Source organism: Argopecten irradians, chromosome 9 (assembly GCF_041381155.1).
Source record: "Argopecten irradians isolate NY chromosome 9, Ai_NY, whole genome shotgun sequence".
NCBI classification, from domain to species: domain Eukaryota; kingdom Metazoa; phylum Mollusca; class Bivalvia; order Pectinida; family Pectinidae; genus Argopecten; species Argopecten irradians.
The window spans coordinates 10,728,810-10,754,595 of record NC_091142.1 but is presented as its reverse complement, the minus strand read 5'-3'; the positions used below and the strand labels follow the sequence as shown (position 1 = coordinate 10,754,595).

Below are 25,786 nucleotides of genomic sequence, written 5' to 3'. Positions count from 1 at the left end.
GGAATCATACCATAGCCACCATGCTTTCATGATCAGGAAGACATAATGTCTTTATCCACAAACCTACATCTGCAATCATAGGGCGTGTTTTTGTCTTTAATATTATAAACTTATTTGATAACGTGGTGTTTTTTTTTGCAATATTATTGCATATTATGATTTTCCATCGTTGCTTTTGAAGGCCTTGAAATACTCAATAGTAGATATGAAATCTTCTCTATTTTATTCAACACGAATGATTGTATGTTTCTCTACGCATATCATTATGCAAAGAGTATTAAAATGAATTTGGATTTGAAGATTGTAGCGCTACAGAAAAGTGGTTAGAGCGAAACCAAAAACACAATTGGCTGAAGTTCTTGCGATTTAAACTATTTACGAACGACCCGTTCGACGTCTATGAAGCCGCTGCCGTCATCAAGCGTTCGCATGGACGATATCGCCTAACATGGGGGAAGCGGGTCATAACCCAACAACCTGACAGCGGCTATAGTTCACAACGTTCGCAAGAGAAAGTGTAAGGTATTTTCTAATTGTAGTGATTTGTTGTGTTGTGGGTAATTTGTTAGCCTGTGATCTCTGACGGAAGCTGAACGTAATCGGTGGGATGAGTGGCTGTCGGTACAGGGACTGGATATCACCTCTCGTCATCCTTCCTTTCATCTTCTAATCAGCACAGAACTGTATCGTCATAACTGAAATAAGCGAGGTCTAATTGTGACAGGCGAATGTCACTCTACCAGGCCGAGATTCTTTTGAAAGCATACTGGTAAAATCGGGTCACAGCCATGATAGGATGTGGTAAACGCAAATGTTATCAATCAACTTACGGTTTTACCGGTTACGTGTAGTCTGTAGTCGTAGTTATAACTGTACAGAATGGTGCATGAACGATGAAAATCAAAATCATGATACTAATTAAAGATTGGACGAACACGTAGATGTCTTTATAAAGTCAAACCACACGACAGTTTACTAGATATCATTTGGCGCCATGCTTCAATGAGCACATTTAAAAGGACAAGAGGATACGTTAGCGTATACTAAACAATACTCGTAGTACTTGACATTTCTTTGATATTACAGTATCGTCGGTTATTTCCACGGTATGAAAATTTCGCGATTTTGCTGTAGTTATTTATATTCCATCCGTTATTCAATTTGTTGCGGGTTTTTTTTCGCGACCATAGCCAATGCATCGCGAAACAACATATACTGTATCACGCACAGAATATTTATTTTTAATACATGTTATAAATTGTACAGACAGAAAAGATTCTTGAATTTATTTTAATTAGATATGGTTCAACTCCAAATCTTACTCCAAGAGTCATTGCATCAATGGCATGTTTCTGCATCTTAAATATTCAGCGAAAGAACTCAAACAATATATATAGTAAGTATTCGAATACGCCATGCTTTGAAACACGAGGTGAAGTATTTTTATACAAAAATTTTTTTTTTTTTAAAGTTAGATACTCTTGAAACCTTCAAATACGATATCCCTTTAAAATAATTAGCTTTGTAGATTTTTACTTTGAGACATTAAGGGTGAATATTTGTGTGACGTAATATATCTAGCAGGTGTACAGATGAACATTCCTTCTAAGTTGTCTAATTAGTTAAAGGAAGATGTTATCAGATATAGACTATTTGTTCCTAGACCGCATGAATCCTGTTGCAACACTGCTGTGATACAGGTGAGGAGATGAGTGAAGTACAAAAGAAAAAATGACTAACCACAAACTCCTCAGATCTACAGACGCTGACGAGGAAAAAACCCGAGGAATCTTTTGACTCTAGGCTGAGCCGACAACTAGTAAACCACAAAGACGATTGGATCTATGATAAAAGTGATAATCCTGTTTGAAAGTGTCCGACACAAGCTGACTCGTAATCGGCAAAAACTGGTGAAAAAAATGTTTGGATTCCGAGAAGAACTGATAAAAAGATCTAAGCATATCTACATGCATCAAAAAGGTCAATATTAAAATCACCAGACTAAACATCCTGGATCACATCGATTACATTAGGGCTTGGTTACAGCGAAAATATGCAAAATTTGTATTGTATTCTTAACACATAGTTTTTAACGATAGTGAAAGCAAGCACGTATAGAAATATGACTGCTTCGAACAGCTGTTTCGTTCTTCCTGTGACGCTAATTATAGATATAAAGAATAAGACGAGACTAAAAGCGTACATCGGTCAAACAAAAAATCACCATTCAGTATAGATAAGAAATGCCCTTAGCGAGAAATGTTTGATTTCTCACTTCCTTAAGGAAAAACATACCAAAGAAATCAAAACGTTTATAATATAATTTTGCATATTGTCATTGAATACATTCAGCAGTGGTCATGTAAAAGGATAAAAAAGAATATTGCAATACTTACCTTTCTGTTTACAGGAAGTTATTAACATTAAAACTGACGTCTTATTCTTTCAGGAGTCCTTGAATAAACAAAATACGTCCTGAATAAGACATTTTTGTACATTCCTTTTTGTTTATAAGCTGACTCGGATTTAACCTATACAATGTATTTCTATAGCGAGTATCATCGCCGAAGCAAAAAGTAGACACTTAAACCTCCGGAATATCTGAATTCGTTTTGCTGCTAATCTAAATTGATTTCTGTGCATGTGTATGTATAATTTTAAAATGATATTTTTCTGTGTTAAATTAATGTTCGGTGTCGTGTCGGTACTACGTATAGCAAAAATAACACACATTTCTAAAACACATTTGTTAAATAATTTGTATGATTCTACATTTACTTTGTTTTAATTCATTTGGGTACACTATTTGCTAATTTTGACTGCAAGATGACATCAGCCATCAAAACAAAAAATATAATTCAGCCTTTGTGAAAAAAGATATAGTCATTGACTTGGGCAACTATGACTAAATAAGTAGTGTAGATTTGTCCGCCTATCTGACACCTGTTACTGCATAGATTGTCACAATTGCCGACCCGAGGCTTTTCAAATCAAATGATATCCATAGTACTTTCCTACCAACAAATATAGTAATATTTCAAAGGGATTTGGTCTTGTCGCATCCGCAATCTTATCGTAAATATAGCTCGAACACTTTTCACAGCTATCCGCGGTATGACAAACTCGCTTTCATCTCCTTCATCCCAAAAGGAAACACTTGTAATTTTAGCACATCCTTAAACAATAAGAATAAGCAAGCTGTCGATTACTTATATTTCAAAGGATTTTTTTAAAGTTACAAACGGAAATTTCTGTGTGTTAAAAAGACACTAGTTTTTGTGTTAATGAAATACAAAGTATCATATCCTTTCTTATAAATGTAAAATATTTGTATATGAATATCATGTACATTTCAAAGGATTTTTGTTTCAAAAGTTACAAGCGGAACTTTCTGGATGTTAAAATGACACTCGTTTTGTATAATAATGTACATAGCATCATCTCCTTTCTTATAAGTGTAAAATACCTTTATATGATTGTTATTCGACCTTCTGCTGATAGATATGATACTGTTGTGTGTTTTTTTATGATTTCGGTATACATGTCATTTCATCCTGTCAACAATTAATTGTTTTTGTTAATTCAAGAACTGAAACATTCCACACACCAGTAGAGTAATACATGTCGCTTAAATTTCGCTCAAGTCTAAAATCAACTGGACATTAAAATGTGGCATAATTAAATATATTCCGGAAAATATGTCGTTACACTAATGTAAGTATGTATCGTGGCCCCGTCAACTTCATATTAATCATGATCTGGCTTAAATAACATCCCTTCACTTATAATGCTCCATAAGAAAGCATTACAGAAGTTAATGGATGGTTTTTTTCCAGCAAGAACATACCACAGTCTCCCAAAACATGCACATACCTCATACACGCAAGGTACCACACACACACACACACACACACCCTCACACACACGTGTCTCTATACTTATTAAAAGTAATCTAATCAACAAATCAACTAACCTATCACCAGGTGGATATTTTTTTCTTTATTTCGCGTTTTCTTCTACATTGTCATAGCCCAATTTCATTAACATTCCTTAATTTATTGAAATTCATTAAAGACAATTCAGTGAGGCTAATTCTGTTACTTAAGCACGAAGCAAAATATGACATGAATGTATCGTTGTATATTTCTTATGAAACATATAACAAGAAATATTGACAAATCGCACGATATTATTAAGTATTTTGATTGATATCGATGAAATTCCAAATCGTTGATCAATACGATTAAACATGCTTTACCCATACCCGAGCCAAAGTCACGTACGTTAAACAAATGCAATACATAACCACTGAGGAGTTGATGAAGTTATATTTAGACAGAAACATGCACCAACATGCACCTAATAACGTAAACACACTACTTCAAGCGCGATTTGAGTAGTTCTATACAAATTATTTTAACTACACTGGCAATGATCAGGGATCGGCATACAAGGCATCTGACCACTATGTGTAATGGCGGGCAGCAAGCGAGTTTGAACACCACTTCACAAACATTTCACTACAGTGGGCTTATCTGGCATATCACAGTAAAATCAACTAATCTAATTTAGAACTGGTTTGTTTCCGATATACAAAAATGTATATGCAAATTTTAATGTACTCTAAGACTGAATTGTCCTTTTAACTTAAAATGTTCCTCACGAACAGAAGATAATAAAAGTTCCTTGAAATCTCTCTTAACTAATGTTATGCTTTCTCATGAAAAAAATGAAAAGGTTTAAGTGAAGAACTTTCGTTAAGGGATGTCTGCGTTCCAGTCCTGCAAAAACAAATCACTTCTGGACTAGTACCTAAAATACTCCACCAATGACATCTAAACCTCCACACACTCGACATGTTCCCATGCTATATTCATCAAGTGGATCTTCCTTCCTCGATTGTTTTGGCGCCGTCCACTACAATCTTCAAAGGTGCGGCGACAAAGAGCTCAAAACCACACGACTATTCACTGATCACGAATTTACTTCATATGTAATTATGGAATGATTTTGCAGAAAATAAGTCGATTGTATACTGCACTTTTTAATAGGCATCGTCTGACATTAAAGGTTTTATTGTTTCTCTGCCTTGATAATTTTTGTCTCTGCGACATATCTGATCTTAAGTTTCAAACTAGGGGAAGATATTTAAGTATTTGAATTTTGTTGAGAAAATATAATCAAATAATCACAAATTCACTTTGTATGTCACTGTGGAATTATCATGCACAAAAGTCGATTGTATACTGTATTTAACAATCAAAGGATTGTTAGATTGCATTAATTGGAGATATACATATTGTAAATTCAATCTGCCACTCAGAATGCATTTATATCTCCAATAAATGCAATCTAATAATCCTTTAATTCTTATATTTACATTTTACTTTTTAGATCAAAGTTAAACATAATTTAGATGCAAGTGAACATTTGAATTTCCCGCTTCAGCCATTTAACCTGAACAGCCAAGTTCAATGTGTTAAAAATATTCCATATAAAAAATTAAAAAGATAACAAAATTTCAATGTTTTTCGATAGCTTTTCAGTTTACTTTCTAATATAATAATATACAGACATTAAAAAAATCATAAGTTTCATAACCAAAATGGTTCATTCAACTACAATGTCAATTTTCCCGCGCGGACTCATGGTGTCAGTAAACAAGACTTACATCCATTTATGTAGATATTACTACACCACGTCTAGGCTGCATTTATTGGCTCATAATGCAAATCAAGATAAACCATTAGTGTAATGGGAGTCGCAGTGGCAAAATGTAAATATTTTCTAATAGTCTTCATTTCACTTGAAGATTTTCATGTTGACGGAGCCCTTCCCGGAACCAGTTGGGTGACTTCTAGGAACAATTACTCAGCTATCTGCTAATATATGCATTGAAACACACTTGATATTTAGTAAAGGTTGAACGTTCATTTACAAAAATTCCCATGTGTTGAAATTTCCACATATTGTCCTCAGTCCCAAAAATCACTTTGAAACAGTCTCTGCTTCTCTACATGAAATACTCACACGAACAACAATTCCAAAGTTCTTTACAATTTACATACCTCTGACTGCCCAAAGGAATATGGACATCCATCCTCGACTGGAACATATTTGTAGTATATGATCTATGATTCAGCTTAGGCGTCATGAATCTTTTTCATGACTCCTTCATTCTGTCAAGCAGTCTTTTTTAGGAAACAAGACCAATTAGAAATGTCTGTTTTTTCTGTGAGAAACCACTACCATCATCCAAGATGCTTCCAGTTCCCAGAAGTCCAAATTCTTCGACGCCTAATCAAAAACATCGCGTAGTAGTCCAGAAATATGACAAATTAAGACCTTGTCTTTTCACCTCTTAGGTTTTTCTATGATGATGATTTTGACGAAGATGTTCCCTTCTATGACATCCATGAAGACATATATATGTATATATAAATCCTGTCTTGACATTACGTAACCTCCTTGACTCTTTCCAAAATGGCTCGCTTGTACCAAAGGTGGCAGTTTTATTTTTCTTCTCTGCCAATTCCATGTATTGAAAATAGTTAGTTTGGGCAATAAATACATCATAGGCAGATTTCAAGTGAATGGCAATACTGTGGTTCGATGACCATGGTCCAGTTTCACGAACATTCCTTTACTTATGCAAACCATGATTTTATACTCTTCATAGCACATTATGCAGAGATTATCAATTTTGTTTTTATATAAGCCATGAAATTGCAGTCTTTTGCTTCCACGTGGTTACTGACGTTCCGATCACTTGGCGACGTAAAATTGTTTTTAGTCGATAATTATTCTGTTGGTATTTTTTTTAAAGATTCGCTTAGCTTTTCGTGTAGTTGGTTAGCAATGAATGTATATCGTTGTTTCTGTTATAATTTCATTGTAATTCTACTGAACGTGCATTTATATTATGTAATAATCTGCGATATTAATTGCCGCTTTTAAAGCAACTATATCTTGTAGATCAACAACTTAATATTGTAAAATTTGTAATATGATGGAAACGCTGTTTTTATATCCAACGATCTATCTTGTCTTAATATTTATAACAATGATTATTAATCAATTTAACCATATAATCAATTTTAACTTCTTCGCTCAATTGTAATAAATGAATTATACATAAATATAAAAGTCTTAGTATTAACAAAATAAACTTTAATATGTAGATATATTCATATCATTGGCTTTCAACAGAGATTTTAATAGTTAAATTAAATGATCTATGTCTCTGATTTCACTAAATCAATATCATTTTTTAATCTACTTAAAATGCACTTAATAAAACCAATTCCTATGAATTATATATAAACATTAATATTAACACCATAAAAAAACTGTAGATAGATTCATGTAATTGGATTTAATAAATACTTAAATCCATTTCATATCTTGAATTTCAAATAACCCGTTCTTGTTGTGATCAATTTCTTGCTTGTTTACTCGTTTGGTGTAAAATATAAGTATCTGATAACCCATTTTATCCGTTTACGTTATTAGAATACATTCTTCATTCACAATGAACTTAGAAATACGTAGCAAAGTCAATAGTTCTCCGATTGGCTTTAATGTATGCGAATGCTAACACTCTTTGAAGCTTTAAAGCGAAGTGCGTTCGGAACACAGATAGAAGCTTTTAAAGCTATCAGACAAGAGATCTTTATTATTAGGGAGATTAATGCAAATCGAATGTTAGCTTTCCGAACAAAATAGATGTTTTAATGGATTGTAACATTAAAAGATATTTTAGTGAAAGGCATTTATTTAGACTTTGAAATAAAACGTAAAAAAATCTTAACTGTGACTACTTGATGATAGCAGCAATTTAATAATACGATTAAGTAGTTATTAAAGTAAAATAATTTTCAAGTTCATACCTTGTTAGTTTTCATAAAGATTAAAAGATATACCTTGTATTTATAGATAAAGCAAACACCCCTGTGATGCAGTAATGAACTCTCCCTGTCTTTGATAAAGGAAGAGTCCAAATATGTTTAGGGTGGGTTGGTAAATGCACTAACGGTTCGGGAATAACCCCGTACCTAAAGCACTAATGTCAAAGATATTATCAAATTTGTGATAATATAGTCAATAATAAGTATCTACAGGATGTTTAAAATACCTTTTGGATGAGAGTAGTAAAAATACAAATGTCATTCAAGTACAAAGGGAAATCCTGAATTCCATTGCGTCCTTGAAAATTGTATTTGAGAATAAGGTGGTCAATGAGGAAACTTGAAAACATCCAATAAGAGATGCTTAAGATTGAACGTTTCTTACAAAAGGGAAAGATTAATACTAGGGAATTTAAAGGTATATGTGCCAAAACCGGGCGATAAGTTTTGACATGTATTTTTTCTTCAGTAATCTATTGAAAACCATTATGTTCTATGAATTAAGCTATGAAAATCATTTAACTGAACAGACAAATATGTATAATACCTTATAAACATAAACTACATCACATATTTTATTGAAAAAATATTTATTTTTATGCCTGATGTATGTTTGGATGTTGTCAAAATGTCGGTAACATTTTCTAGTGAATAACATATTAGCTCTTCTTGATTAGTGAGTAAGAAAAATACGGCGCACATCGGGTATAATGTCAAGATAGAATTTCTGTTCAGAAGGCAAGTGAAATCTTATTAAGGAGTTCGTAATAACTCCTGCAATACTAGTTGATACTTTCAAGTTATTTCTTTCTTTAGGTAAATATATCGATGATGCTGGTCGCTGAAACCTTGTGCAGACCACTTAATGATATGGAGTACGCATTATGGCAAACCCCATCCTTACCTACTGAGGATGAACTATTCTAAGTCAATTCCGTCTTATAAAGGGCCAAAAGCCTCGAGTGGGCAAGGGCCAACATATCCCTTCTTTGTTAAATGTCAGTAGGGTCAATAAGGGCCAATATCTCCTGTCTAACTAAGAAGCCAAGGAGTGCTGCGTGCGACATTCTAAAAGGTATGATATTTGTATAATAACTATCATGTTCCCCGATCACAACAGATGTGTCCGATACAAACTTGATGGCATTAGCTAATGGCAATCTATCTCGATCTTAAACAATTTACATTTATCTTCATCCCAGACAATACATATTCAAATCTACCGACATCGACAGACATTGCTGCAGCGGTAATATTACAAGAAACACGAGAATAAACAAAGGGTGTTATCTTAGAACATATCTGTACCATTGTACTTCGAGCGGTACCACTCACGTAACAACTATATACCCCAACACTGTACCGAAAACACACGGGACATTTGCATCTTGAAAACGACACTGTATAGGAGTGTGAATTAGATTGTAGGTACACAGATGTTTCTGTTATTGTCGGACTCGTAAGTGTTGCGTGCGAAGAGTGAACAAGTGTCGAAGGCGGGCGACCATGAACAAAAAAAATCTTTAAAATAGATAACGTGATTTTTTTTTTTACATCTGATCCATTATTCAATAAAAACTTAAAACGGGAAGTTGACTTTCTGTGAAAATAACCATGTTTTAAATTGTTAATCTAAAAAGCCGTCAGAGCACTACTTTGTATACACGACTATTTCACTGAAAAAAAAACAAAAGGAAAAAAATGCCAATCGCAAAATCTCTGAGAAATTTTCGCCAATCTTCGGAACTGCACAATGATTTTCGAATACTGTAGGAAATTTCTCACGATGTGTTGCGATTGAACAAGGAGCATGAAACACATATCCCAACGTTTTGAAATGACAACTATATGTTTACCACTTTAAACAGATACAGGACTTATCTCTGGATGTATTTGAACAAGGCACATCTACTGTAAACCAACTATCTTTCGAGAACGATTTATTTTCGCGAATTTTTCGATCTAAGATTGTTAATCTTCACGAAGTTGATTTAAAATGGAAATCGCGAAATTTAGTAGCCGCGAAAGAAAGATGGTTTACAATATTTTATTGATCATATATAACTCTCCTAATTTTCGTTTCATTCAGAATATTTTATTGTCTGATGTTATGACCAACTTTACTGATACAGTACCAGAAATCTCCCAAAATGTTAAATTGAAATAATGAACAAAGTACGTCAAAACATTAAGATATATTTTGTTGATAATTGTACCATACCGGATTTCTTTGAAAATGGCTAAAATAGGCCGTGCCTGATGCCAAATCATTTGCATCTTATTTGCAATAAAATTTGTTGAGATGAAACTACGTTACGCTGATAAACAGAATTCTCCCGATTTGTTGCATTTAAACAAGAAACAAAAAATCTGAACCGAATGTAGGAACAACCCGATTTTACTAACATAATAACAAACTACATTGCTGACAACAGAAATCTCCTCCCTCAACATATTCCAAGATGGCTACTCCAAATCACATTACTAAAGAAATATATCCATGGCTAGGGTTTTTTTGTCAGAAGATCGTTTAAGATAAGGAAACATTTGAAAGTGAGACTTTGCACCATTTGTACAGAAGCAATGCATTACGCCATACAAGTGTGTGTTTGTCTTCTCTCACCAGTAGATACCACTAATGGACGGCCTGATAATGTCAAACTCAAAAACATAAATCACCGCTCAGATAATACAATCACAACCCAAACTACAATGTCCATTTGATGCTGAACAACAATTCGTAATTTCTTTTTTTTTCTTGCACAAATTTGAAATCCTTGCCATCTCCGTTCTTATCGGAAATTGTGTTTGACAATGGAAATTGGATTAGAAATAATTCGTCTAATATTTCGGTAATATGGCACTTATCTTTAGCAAGTAAGAGAGACACCCCTACAGACACATTTAAACTCTTCTGATTTGAAGACTGGAACAGTCCATTGTGAAACTTCAGGGGTGTATGGGTAAAGTAGTCACGGAGTTCTGTTTTACATTGTTCACTTTATTTAACTTTATCTCTTGTCCGGATGAAACTAAACCTGACAAATAGTCTGATCACGTGGTTTGATAAACGGTCGTTAAAACGGGATCTGTGATTGGTGGAAACTGTTCAGCGTCGGCTGTCACATTATAGTGTTTGGATGTAGCTATCTTCAAATATGATTGGTCGAATTGCGTCACGAAATTTTTCTCAGCGTTTGGACAATTTCTCGGAAAACCGTGTTAAATCTAAATGTTCATACTATAATTGGTTTGTCATTAAACATTGTTTATATGTGAAGCGATAAGAAATGATGAAGAATAATAAGTCTGAGAAAATAGATAAAACTGCATAGCACAGCTGTTTGTTCTTCCTGGCACTTTCTGTGATGTCTAAAGGCCACAAGCTATTACGATAGCACTGTTCATCTGAAACTCAATAAATCAAACGAAATGGCTTAAGAGGAACAATTAGATGACAAATGGTCATAGAATATAAAAGTTTAAATTCGTTTAGTGTCATTGGATAAGGAAAGCTGGTTTTGAGTATCTCAGAGCAGAATGGCATCTTCAGCGTTGTTGGGACGGTTTCAATTCAATGACAAAGGATACTAGGTGGCAACTTAATGTTTTTACTTGTTTTAAAACAATCATGTTCACGAACCAAGACATTTTATCGAATGTCGCCTATTTAAGTGGCTTCATGTTTACTTGTGGACCAGCTGATGTTTGGGGAGCCTGTGGTATAATCATAGCATCACTGGCGAGTCCTAAAGTGGCATTACTCATGTGATGCAGTAGAAATTTTGCATGCACATGCATGTATACTGGTATATTGTTACATTATTCCTTTGTATATAGACAGTATATTGTATTGTTATGATATACAGTGGTCCCTCTATAATCTCAACACTTGTGTCCTCACCCCAAACCTTCCAGATTGTGATTTTTTCGTACTGTCAGATTCAGTTGATGTTAGTCTATAATCAATCTTGTTCCTTGGCATTTCAGTTCATATTTTGAGTTGCATTATTAGGGATCCACAAATTGATTAAGATCATTAAAGACATTAAGCTAGGTTAACGATTTGTTGATGGAGTTAATGATGAGTGTGTCTGTGTCTGACATTACTTGCATGGTTGTCATTTCAGAAACGGGGGGGATATGTCAGAAACTAGTACAGGAAAACTAATTGTTCTATTGAAAATTTCGATGTACATGTTTTAATCTATAATTGTCACAATTTTTATACCAACAATGTTATATTTTGACATGCTTTCGGTACTTTGATAGCATGTACCATCTGAATAGAAATGTTTTGCGAAAATACTGTAATAATTTCCTGTTCATGGCGTGCCACCCAGTGTTTATGGCACAGAAAGTGCAATTCTGAACACAAGTTTGTGTTATGTTGATGGGGACACGTCAGAATATTGTAATGAAAAGTTACAGAATTTTATAATGTAGTTCCTGTCATTAGCAAGTGTCTATGGAATAGCCTCCATGTGCTGGGATTTGACATCATTTTCAGCCCTGTGAATTAACGCTGTACCAGAAATTGCCTGACAAAAATTTGACAGCACCAGAAATGCATTACAGATATGCGGTTGGTGTTCAAATAGGACATTAATGAAAGAGTGAGGATATTACATGGATATTTGATAATAAGTCACTGTTATCTGGACTGTCTGATCTACCTAGTGTATGGGTGTCACAGCGGAATTGGGAAGCTCAGTCATCTTCATCACACTGATGGTGAAATGTTAATAAACTCATCAAAATCTACCTGAATTATAACCAATTACAGAACTCACATCAACCATCAACCAGTTGGAAATATTCCGTCTTTGCATATTACAGAGTTAGCTCCCTTGCAGGTAGGTATCCGATTGTTACGTCATTATTTTGTGAGCACAATTCACGTCGTTTTCACCGAAACACATGACGTTACGCTCGCATACACATGACGTCACAATCATTACCTACCCGCAACAGATAACTCTGTAATGTGCAAATACGGAATTATGAGAACCACATTAAAGATGCTCCATCACAGACAAGGAATAAATGATACCCATCATCTGAACAATATCTGATGTTTTATTGGGTATTTATGTGTATAACTAACACAACAATGTATATGAAATAATTATTTTGCTTTTGGTGCGTTCACAAACAATACTTAATTCTATATAGGGCATAGTTCCATGGAGTTTTTTCCAGAAGCAATTGATTAGTGTCAATATTTTTCTTTTGAATTAAATCAGAAGCTCAAACTTTTCAATGGTGGTATGGTGTATGCAAAGTGCATATTTTTGTAACTGAAGAAAAATTCTAATTCGTCTGTTGTAGAACATCTTTAACAAATAGGCTATATAGCATAGGTTTGATGACCTGAATGATTATACTAACCAAGTTGGAAACATCATGAGAACCACTTTTACTATAACTTAGATTTGTGAATGATTATACCATCCAAGTTGGATACATCATTAGAACCACTTTTACTATAACTTAGATTTGTGAATGATTATACTAACCAAGTTGGGTACATCATGAGAACCACTTTTACTATAACTTAGATTTGTGAATGATTATACCATCCAAGTTGGGTACATCATAAGAACCACTTTTACCATAACTTAGATTTGTGAATGATTATACCATCCAAGTTGGATACATCATGAGAACCACTTTTACTATAACTTAATTAGATTTGTGAATGATTATACTAACCAAGTTGGGTACATCATAAGAACCACTTTTACTATAACTTAGATTTGTGAATGATTATACCCTCCAAGTTGGATACATCATGAGAACCACTTTTACTATAACTTAGATTTGTGAATGATTATACCATCCAAGTTGGGTACATCATGAGAACCACTTTTACTATAACTTAGATTTGTGAATGATTATACCCTCCAAGTTGGATACATCATGAGAACCACTTTTACTATAGCTTAGATTTGTGAATGATTATACCCTCCAAGTTGGATACATCATAAGAACCACTTTTACTATAGCTTAGATTTGTGAATGATTATACCCTCCAAGTTGGATACATCATGAGAACCACTTTTACTATAACTTAGATTTGTGAATGATTATACCATCCAAGTTGGATACATCATGAGAACCACTTTTACTATAACTTAGATTTGTGAATGATTATACTAACCAAGTTGGGTACATCATGAGAACCACTTTTACTATAACTTAGATTTGTGAATGATTATACCATCCAAGTTGGGTACATCATGAGAACCACTTTTACTATAACTTAGATTTGTGAATGATTATACCATCCAAGTTGGGTACATCATGAGAACCACTTTTACTATAACTTAGATTTGTGAATGATTATACCATCCAAGTTGGGTACATCATTAGAACCACTTTTACTATAACTTAGATTTGTGAATGATTATACCATCCAAGTTGGGTACATCATGAGAACCACTTTTACTATAACTTAGATTTGTGAATGATTATACCATCCAAGTACATCATGAGAACCACTTTTACTATAACTTAGATTTGTGAATGATTATACCATCCAAGTTGGGTACATCATGAGAACCACTTTTACTATAACTTAGATTTGTGAATGATTATACCATCCAAGTTGGGTACATCATGAGAACCACTTTTACTATAGCTTAGATTTGTGAATGATTATACCATCCAAGTTGTATACATCCTAAGAACCACTTTTACTGTAACTTAGAATTGTGAATGATTATACCATCCAAGTTGGGTACATCATTAGAACCACTTTTACTATAACTTAGATTTGATGTCCTGAATGATTACCCTAATTGTATCCAAATGACTATAATGTTGATTACCTCAATTAACAGTGATTTATTCACAATTAACAATGATTTATCCACAATCACTTTGAGGCTGAGTTTGACAAATGGGATAAAAAAATCTACGACAAATTTAATAGGTTTAATGTAAATGATTTATTTATACATAAACAATTACAGAGAATAAAACTTAATCATGAACAATTACACTGCATTGTGTTTAATGAAATGTAAAATGATGGTATCGCTTGTTCCTTCCAGGCCACGATTAAACAGTTTTCTGCATGATTCACTCGTTATTTCCTCCATCTGAGAAAAAAAACACAGAAAAAAATCAATAATTTAGGAAATGAATATTGACAAGATAGAATAATTTCTATGAATGTTGTTATCTAATATATAGACAGCTTGAGATGAGGGGTATAGCTTACAGAGATAGTCACAGCATCATTGATCAGGTTGCCGCGACCTTGTATGAGTCACAGTGACCTTTATATGAATCACTATGACCTTGAACTTCAGAATTTTCATTTGAACCAATAGTTGTGATTTGAAGCCTGGACATTTAAGAGCATAAATCTTGTAATCAGAATTTTCTTTGAATGCAAAAGTCGTGGTTTGAAGCTAGGGTTTTTATGAACATATATCTTGTAATATTATAATAATATCTGTTCTATTTTAATGCAATTTTTATTTAAATGAATATAAATCTAAACTATTTATTTTATGGGGAATTTCATGATATAAAATCTGGAGATATTGTGTTACCCATTATTTCCTTTTAATTTAAAGGGCCACTACCTTTCCGAAACGGCTTTTAATTTTTAAAATAGGAATGTAAAACGAGATCAATAATTTTGTAGAGTCGCAGAAGTTATTAACTATACGTTTACTAGCACACTTATCATCACTTTCAGAACTGTTTAATTAGAATAAATAAAATGTTAATTTTCATAACGCGGGTCGTTTTTTGTTTCCCGCCGTCGTCCTAAATGCCGCGCGGTAGTTGACTATCACTGCGCCAGACGGCAAAACAGCGAAATGAATCTCCACTGTTACCGTACATTAGACAGGAAATCTTGCATATGTTTGGTGTTGTAACCTCATCTTAAGCCATCGATATATATTTTCTTTCGTTATTAATGTTTTTAAGAAACCTTTAAATTTTGCTCCGGAAAGGTAGTGGGCCTTTAATATATATAAATCTGTGATTTCTATGTTTGTGGGACTCATATTTACAATTTATATATAATAGATATGGATACAGAAATAATGTAAATAGCTTTTCTCCCTTGTCTATGTACTACATATTAAATCTTTGACTTAAATTTATGGAAGTTTTATGTAATAGTATGCGATACATTTTGAGGCACATTTTAAAAGTACATTTCCGTTCCAATAAATTCTTGTTTTTATTAAAACCAATAAATTCTTGTTTTTATCACGATATGAAGCATTATTGAATCAAGTTCGTATAAACGCCTACACAGATATAACCATTAAATTTTGTATATTTGTAACACATTCCAATAAGTATTAAATAACACCAATATCCACCAACTCATATAAAACATCTAGGCTTCACAATAAAACAAAAATACTCAAAATTGGGTTATGGGGTTATAATGGGTTTTTTTTGTCCAATCAATAGCCGGGGTCATAGACAAAAGGAATAGACAATAGTATTGTATTCCTAACACAGCTCTGGGCTGGAATACTGTCAATGTAATTAAAATTAGACTTGTGTTTTAATTAGATTGGAATACTGTTTCCAGCTTCAAACTTGAAAGTGTTCAAAAACTCCAGGTTTTCATAGATAAATTCATGATAACATGAATTATTGGCATAATTATGCTTTTTAACGCAAAAAGAACAGAAGATGTCTGATTTGTGACCAGCACCATTTCTTTATTTGTTGGGAGGTGGCGGGGTGGGGGGGGGGGGGGTGTGTGCCTGGCCATTAACATAAAAATGATCTCCCAGCAGTGTGTTGAAGGGCTAAGTAACATATACATTCCTGATCAGTACAAATAAGTTACAGACTCAGATAAGACGATTTGTGTAAAGAGCTAAAAAGGAACTGCCTGACAGGTGGACAATAGGCCGTGGTCTATTAGCACTGTACCATTACACATTAGTGGGTGGTGGGGGGCTTTGATCTAGTGTGGGGTGGGACATATAGTCAACTGTAGGATAAAAGGAGAGAAGACTGTACTAGAGGAGAGCTGTTAGACAAACAGGATCAAAGGAAAGATGTAGTATTAGAGGAGGGAAAAGATGTTAGACAAGTAGGATTAGAGCAGATATGTAGTATTAGAGGAGAGAAAAGGCTGTTAGATAAGTAGGATCAAAGGAAAGATGTAGTATTAGAGGAGAGAAAAGATGTTAGACAAGTAGGATTAGAGGAAAGATGTAGTACAAAAGAGGAAAGATGTAGTATTAGAGGAGTGAAAAGACTGTTATACAAATAGGATCAGAGGAAACATGTAGTAGATGTAGGGTTAGGTGACAAACAAAATTTGTAGAATCAGAGGAGAGAAACAGACTGTTAGAGAAATAGAAGATAGCTGTATATATTTAAGGAGTTAGTGAGATGATAATGAGATGTAGAATTGGGGGTGAGATGATAATGAGATGTAGAATTAGGGGTGAGCTAATAATGAGATGTAGAATTAGGGGTGAGATGATAATGAGATGTAGAATTAGGGGTGAGATGATAATGAGATGTAGAATTAGGGGTGAGATGATAATGAGATGTAGAATTAGGGGTGAGATGATAATGAGATGTAGAATTAGGAGTGAGATGATAATGAGATGTAGAATTAGGGGTGAGATGATAATGAGATGTAGAATTAGGGGTGAGATGATAATGAGATGTAGAATTAGGAGTGAGATGATAATGAGATGTAGAATTAGGAGTGAGATGATAATGAGATGTAGAATTAGGGGTGAGATGATAATGAGATGAAGAATTAGGGGTGAGATGATAATGAGATGAAGAATTAGGGGTGAGATGATAATGAGATGAAGAATTAGGGGTGAGATGATAATGAGATGAAGAATTAGGGGTGAGATGATAATGAGATGAAGAATTAGGGGTGAGATGATAATGAGATGAAGAATTAGGGGTGAGATGATAATGAGATGAAGAATTAGGGGTGAGATGATAATGAGATGTAGAATTAGGGGTGAGATGATAATGAGATGAAGAATTAGGGGTGAGATGATAATGAGATGAAGAATTAGGGGTGAGATGATAATGAGATGAAGAATTAGGGGTGAGATGATAATGAGATGAAGAATTAGGGGTGAGATGATAATGAGATGAAGAATTAGGGTTGAGATGATAATGAGATGAAGAATTAGGGGTGAGATGATAATGAGATGAAGAATTAGGGGTGAGATGATAATGAGATGAAGAATTAGAGCTGAGATGATAATGAGATGTAGAATTAGGGGTGAGATGATAATGAGATGAAGAATTAGGGGTGATCTTGTGAAGGGGTGAGATGATAATGAGATGTAGAATTAGGGGTGAGATGATAATGAGATGTAGAATTAGGGGTGAGATGATAATGAGATGTAGAATTAGGGGTGAGATGATAATGAGATGTAGAATTAGGGGTGAGATGATAATGAGATGTAGAATTAGGGGTGAGATGATAATGAGATGAAGAATTAGGGGTGAGATGATAATGAGATGAAGAATTAGGGGTGAGATGATAATGAGATGAAGAATTAGGGGTGAGATGATAATGAGATGAAGAATTAGAGCTGAGATGATAATGAGATGTAGAATTAGGGGTGAGATGATAATGAGATGAAGAATTAGGGGTGATCTTGTGAGATGATAATGAGATGTAGAATTAGGGGTGAGATGATAATGAGATGAAGAATTAGGAGTGAGAGATGATAATGAGATGAAGAATTAGGGCTGAGATGATAATGAGATGTAGAATTAGGTGTGAGATGATAATGAGATGTAGAATTAGGAGTGAGATGATAATGAGATGTAGAATTAGGGGTGAGATGATAATGAGATGAAGAATTAGGGGTGAGATGATAATGAGATGTAGAATTAGGAGTGAGATGATAATGAGATGTAGAATTAGGGGTGAGATGATAATGAGATGAAGAATTAGGTGTGAGATGATAATGAGATGTAGAATTAGGAGTGAGATGTTAATGAGATGAAGAATTAGGTGTGAGATGATAATGAGATGAAGAAAGGATGTAGAATAGGAGTGAGATGATAATGAGATGTAGAATTAGGAGTGAGATGATAATGAGATGTAGAATTAGGAGTGAGATGATAATGAGATGTAGAATTAGGAGTGAGATGATAATGAGATGTAGAATTAGGAGTGAGATGATAATGAGATGAAGAATCAGGGAGAGAAGAAAATGAGCAGAATAATCAGAGAATGAAGACATGAACAATTGCATACAATGTACATATGTGGTATGAATAGGAACAAAGAGAGATTTAGATAATGGGAGCTATATCTACTATCATCACCTGTTATGGGTGGTATAACTAGAGTACTAAATTATAGTAATATGATGTTACAATCTCACCAAGTCCTATATTACAGGGTACATATCTCTTTGAAGTCATTCATCCTCATACACACAAGGACATAAAATCAAATTCTGGGTAGACTTCTCCTAACATTCTACAGATGTTACTTCACATTTTTTTACTTAAATCATTCATCAAAGATCAAAGCTGCACAGAAAAAATATTTTGTTTTTATCAACAATTCCAAAGAATTTTTAAGATTTGAATTACGCTCTGTGATGTTAGCCTAGCCTCAGGTTACTGGTCAACCTCTGTATTTCAACAGAAACAAAGAAAAGAAGAAAACTTAAAATGAGGGAAAAAAATTCTGTGATCAATCTCTCAGTAAGAGGTCCGTTCACATGTACTTCTTTCCATGGGAAATTTGTATGAACGGCTTCCTTCTGATATAACCTGTGAATGTTTTTGTTTAACTTATGTCACTCGCACATTTAATGTATTCAATTCTTTTGAAATCTACCGCTAAGAATTTCTGACTTTTTCTAATTCTTTCAAACTCATCTCATCAACATTCAACGAAATATAAAATCAGACGAAAATATTTGCACAACACTTTAAATTATCGTCATCATTGCAGGAATTATTCATGTAATAGCCTTTTGAAATATTAAACCGTCACTTTCGTCATTTGCAAATTATACAGTAAGTGATAATTGCATTATCATATAAAATACAGTGGATGTAGTTTCGCCGTCATGCCTAAATTTATTAGATCATAGGAAAGATGATATGAAATGGAGATAATATTCAAAAGACTAAATCGAACATGCATGACTAATTAGGACGGGAATTCCCAATGTGTATTGTAACTAAACAACTGCGTGGGTAATATCCAATCTTCCTGTTCCATTATTCAGGCAATATGAACTTTAAATAAAAAAGAAATATTAGAGGGGAAAAAAAAGGAAGAAAAATGAACCAGATGAAAAATAAAACAGGAATTAAAAAAAAATTGTCTAAATAGCTATAAAATTTCAAAAACCATGTTTTTGATAATGGATATCAGATAAACACATTTGCATATTAGAGAGTCAACAATATTTTTGTGTAAAGGGCAAAGTGAGACACAACAGCTGGTCAGTTTTCTTTATCGTACTTTTAACAAAATAATCGGGGAAGTACAAAACTGGACGATGATACAAATACCGGTATGTATATCATACCAGCATGTGGTAATGGGGAGTTGTCTATCACATGTCGTTATGGACAAATAAATCTTCCGGACAGCCATGGCAGCCATTAAAATACACTATGCTCTTTCTTCCGACATGTATGCTATATGGCAGGTTACCTCCCCTTTTTGTAACATGCTCAATATTATCCATTAATTACAGTCCCCCTCCCCTTAACATGCTCCCACCAGAACAGGTAAACCATGATTTGATACAAGTAAACCCCAATTTAATATGTTTTTTACATGTGTTACACAGAATCAATTAATGAGTTTTAAAGTTGTTTTCCATTTCCCTCAAAAAATCAGAAGAGATGTGAGGAAACAAAGAAATTTCCACACAAAAGACATCCTATTTCTTTCTGATCATTGTAAAAAATGTATTTTAAAAAAAATACTGATCAGCCGTTACCTTGTGTAATGAAAGTAAGATCCAGGTGAAATGTTAGAAAATTTGGTTGTTTTTTGTTTTGTGTGTTTTGTTTTGAAGTTTTTCTTTTAACATGTCAATGTCTGTAACAAAGTTTGCAATCTTTGAAGACTTTATATGCACATTTGTACAGTGACTTGTGATGTGTGCACACCTGAGCAATTGCATCAAATAGTACACACCTGATATTTCGTATCAAAGTGTACACACCTGAGATTTTGAATCCTAAGACTTCACAAGATGTTGCTTAACAACTGCACCTATACACACCTGTTTAATAATTAAACAAATCACCTTTACCTGTATACTAGACCTTTTGTAAAATGTAATGTCGTGAACAAAACAGTAATGAGACAGTTTTATGGGGTAGACCAGGCTATATATCTGGGACCTATGGACCAAAGTCAGGTCAAAACAACATGTTCAAGGTCATTCCAGGTAGGTCAAGGTCGTGTGTCTTTCTTACAAAGCTTTGTAAGTTATTTAATTGGCTAGAAGATTGTTTTTGATCACTAGACAAGAAATTACAAAGCTGAATACATGAATTGCTGATGTGGTATATCATTGTGTGAAATAGGTAACAGCGTCAGACCTCTGATATGGTCATTACAAGTAAAATCGAGTGACGCTAACAATATACTGTGTAATCATTTATTTTTGTTGGATTAAATTTTCTTGGAATACAAAATTAAACATTTTCATTGGGATTGAAATTTGTGGGGAGACGTTATAAGGTATACACTGTATCTTATTTAGTGGGTAACAAGATATGAAATTTCGTTGGATTAAATTTTCCTGGAATACAAAAATTTAACTTGTTCGTTGGGATTTAAATTTGTGGGGAGACGTTATAAGGTATATTTTATTTTTAGTGTAACAAGATATGAAATTTCATAGGATTAAATTTTCCTGGAATACAAAAATTTAACATGTTCGTTGGGATTTAAATTTGTGGGGAGAATTTATACAGTACATATGTCTTTTTTCATGGGTAACAAGATATGAAATTACATACATGTATACTTAACCAATAAAGAAATGTATTAAGATATCGTTACTTAAAAATAAGTAGTGAGTAGTTTTCATTGACAATACAATGATATATAGGTTAGGTTATAAAACTGTTTTGAAACAATATGTTCTTACTTTATAACTGACGTAAAACATGTACCTTACTATAGCGACCACATGTCTTCACAGTTTTTAGTGTACGTTAATGATCATGTATGTACTTTGAAAAGGATAAATTGTCATGAGGGCATAATTTCATTGCTTCAAGCCAAAAAACAACAAGAGGCCCAGAGGGCCTGTATCGCTCACCTGTTTTTTTTTTTTTTTTTTTTTTTTTTTTTTTTGTAATTATAACAAAGACTCTTACAATTAGAAAAATTAGTAAAATTGAGCTAAGTCTTATCATTTGTACAATTTTGGATCCTCACCCTATAAGGATAATGCCATTACATTATGAGCATAATGCCATGTTTAGTTGCAGAGAAAAAGTTGTTTATATGGAAATCGCCATTTTGACCACTTTTGACCCCACCCCACAGGCCCCCGGGGGATCAGCCCCATCATTTGTACAATTTTGAATCCCCACCCTATAAAGATGCTACATTTGCATTATAGATGCTATTCCATGCTTAGTTTCAGAGAAGAAGTTGTTTAAATGGAAATAGCCAAATTGACCCCTTTTGACCCCGCCCCTCAGGCCCCCAGGGGGTCAGCCCCATCATTTGTACAATTTTGAATCATCACCCTATAAGGATGCTACCATTGCATTTTGGGTGCTATCCCATGCTTAGTTTCAGAGAAGAAGTCGTTTAAATGGAAATGGGGGGTCAGTCCCATCATTTGTACAATTTTCAGTAAGTAGCCCATAAGGATGCTACCAGTCAAATTTTGTTGAAATCCGACCAGCGGTTATGGAGAAGAAGTCAATTGTTGACGGACGGACGGACGGACGGACGAATGACGGACGACAGACGACAGACGCCACGGTATGGCATAAGCTCACCTTGGTCCTTCGGACCAGGTGAGCTAAAAACCACAAAAATTAAACCCCCACAAAAATAAATAATTTCACAATATACCTATACCTTGTAGTCTAATTGCAGGTAAATTACAAATAGAATTTACTTTCCATTGAAAAGACAACAAGTTACTTTTATTAGATAGTCTGTACCGTAATTACTTTAAGAAGAGATCATATCTTATTATACATACACATCTTCCCATTATACATCATATACTTGTTCTCACAAATATATGATACTGTATTTGACCCAATGAGCGCCCATGTCCCTAAAAGCACTCCTCTCCCTTTTGAGGACTCAATTTCAATTGCCCAGGCATAAATAAAGATCAAAACTGCAATAGATTTGTCTTGTTAAAGATGCTCCACCGCCGACAGAACATAAATGATATTCATCATTTGAACAATAATTGGTATATATATATGTCTACTTAACACAAGAAATAATATAAAATGATTTATTTCGCCTTTGGTGCATGCACAATCAGTACTTCATTCCATATAGGATATAGTGCCATGGAATATTTTCGGGATGCAATTAATTATTTTGAAGTAAAATTAAAAGCTCAAACTTTTCAGTGGAGGTAACGGTGTAAAGTAAGTAACTTTTGTAACTTAAGAACAATACTTAATCGTCTGCACCTGTTTTTGATAGTGAAAAAATACCATTTGTCAGCGGTGGAGCATCTTTAAGCACTGCCTTTTCATGTTTTTTTTCAATTTTTTAAATGCCATTGGCGCTTATTGAGTCAAATATGGTATACAGAGGACAAAAATTTCATTTACTCATCATAGAGATGCCCTTGGCGCATATTGGGTCAAATACGGTATACACAGAACAAAAATTTTGCTTTCTAATCTTAGTGAGTAAACCTATTGTAAAGTGTTTCACTGGGCATATTAACTATCATAAATACATAATGATTTGTTTTAAATTGTCCCGTCAACATAATACAGCCTCTGATCATCCCGCAGAAAATGAAGCCTTGGATTGTCCCACGGAAATCATCGCCTATAACATTAGCTTTGATCTTGGTCTTCTAAAGGCTTATATTGACTGAAGTTTACCAGAGCAAGGTTGGGGAGCCCACTACAGCCTATTGATCAGACAAATTGAGGAGAAAAATATACTTTGATCAAAACTTTCCTCAAAAGGAGACAAACTGAGTGGGAGCTTTACTTATGTGTCCATCGACCAATCGGATACAACTGTGGTCAGGAAACTGATGGATCGCTTCCATTGATCCACAGATCAAACCGGCTATTGACAAATCAACCAGCAGTTTTATTCGTTTGATTTCCCCCCCAAAGAAAAAAGCAGCCGACAGCTTTGAATGATAAAAAGAGTGGCAGTTATTTTCATGTGTAAAGTACATTATTGATGTAAATAGCATAAAACAGAGGCAAATTTGTCTTCTGTATGTAGGATTTGTCAATATATCAAACATCAAACGAGGGTGTCAGCTTCATCAACAGGTCCCTGTTTTATGATTTATTAGCTTGATTTACAAAATCACATATCTATTTTGTTCCTATTATTGTGCCTGCTAACCATGCATGACTGCATTTATAGCTTCATCGACAAGTATCACGATTTGTTAGCTTGTTTGACCATATCCCAGATTAATATAATTTCTGTTATTGTGTTTTCATGACGCTAATCATCCCTGACAGCTGTACATAAGAATTGGAGAAGTTCATTATCATATTAAAAAGACAAGAGGCCCAGAGGGCCTGTATCGCTCACCTGGTTTGTAATGCCAAGCAATGTTCTGAATACAGGTTCATTGTTTCTTTTCTGAAGCAATTTTAATATTATCCTCTAAATCCCCTATTGGGCCCCACCCTTCCTGCCCCCAGGGGGGTCAGAGCCAAAATTTATACATGTTCTATTCCCCTTCCCCCAAGGATGTGTATGGCCAAATTTGGTCAGAATCCAAGCAAAACTCTAGGACAAGTAGCGATTTAAAGCTTTTACCTCTATTACCCCTATTGGGCCCCATCCGTCCTGCCCCCGGGGGGTCCAGAGCCAAAATTTATACAACTCTGTTCCCCATCCAAAAAGGATGTTTCTGGCCAAATTTGGTTACATTCCATGCAGAACTCTATGACTAGTAGCGATTTAAAGCATTTACCTCTATTTCCCCTATTGGGCCCCACCCCTCCTGCCCCCGGAGTGTCAGAGCCAAAATTTATACAAGTTCTGTTCTCCTACCCCCATGGATGTTTATGGCCAAATTTGGTTACAATCCATGCAGAACTCTAGGACAAGTAGCGATTTATAGAATTTACCTCTATTTCCCCTGTTGGGCCCCACCCCTCCAGCCCCCGGGCGGCCAGAGCAAAAATTTATACAAGTTCTGTTCCCCTTCCCCCAAGGATGTTTGTGGCCAAATTTGGTTACAATCCAATCAGAACTCTATGACTAGTAGCGATTTAAAGGATTTACCTCTATTTCCCCTATTGGCCCCCGCCCCTCCTGCATCCATACACATTAGGAAAATAAATCATGCAAAACTCTAGGACAAGTAGCGAATTATAGGATTGACCTCTATTTCCCCTATTGGGCCCCACCCGTCCTGCCCCCGGGGGGCCAGAGCCAAAATTTATACAAGTTCTGTTCCCCTTCCCCCAAGGATGTTTGTGGCTTATTTTGGTTACATTCCATGCAGAACTCTATGACTAGTAGCGATTTAAAGCATTTACCTCTATTTCCCCTATTGGGCCCCACCCCTCCTGCCCCCAGAGTGTCAGAGCCAAAATTTATACAAGTTCTGTTCTCCTACCCCCATGGATGTTTATGGCCAAATTTGGTTACAGTCCATGCAGAACTCTAGGACAAGTAGCGATTTATAGAATTTACCTCT

At 34.5% G+C, this 25,786-nt stretch overlaps 1 protein-coding gene across 1 annotated transcript in view; it reads right to left on the bottom strand.

Annotated features, from left to right (window-relative positions):
* Positions 1-14,836: 14,836 nt before the first annotated feature.
* Positions 14,837-25,786, bottom strand: part of LOC138331424 (notchless protein homolog 1-like) — an 88,862-nt gene continuing 77,912 nt past the window's right edge. Inside the window, exon 14 of the mRNA XM_069279028.1 lies at positions 14,837-15,013. Within this exon, the coding sequence (XP_069135129.1) occupies positions 15,001-15,013 (13 nt within the window). The 3' untranslated portion in view covers positions 14,837-15,000. The remainder of the gene's footprint in view (positions 15,014-25,786) is intronic.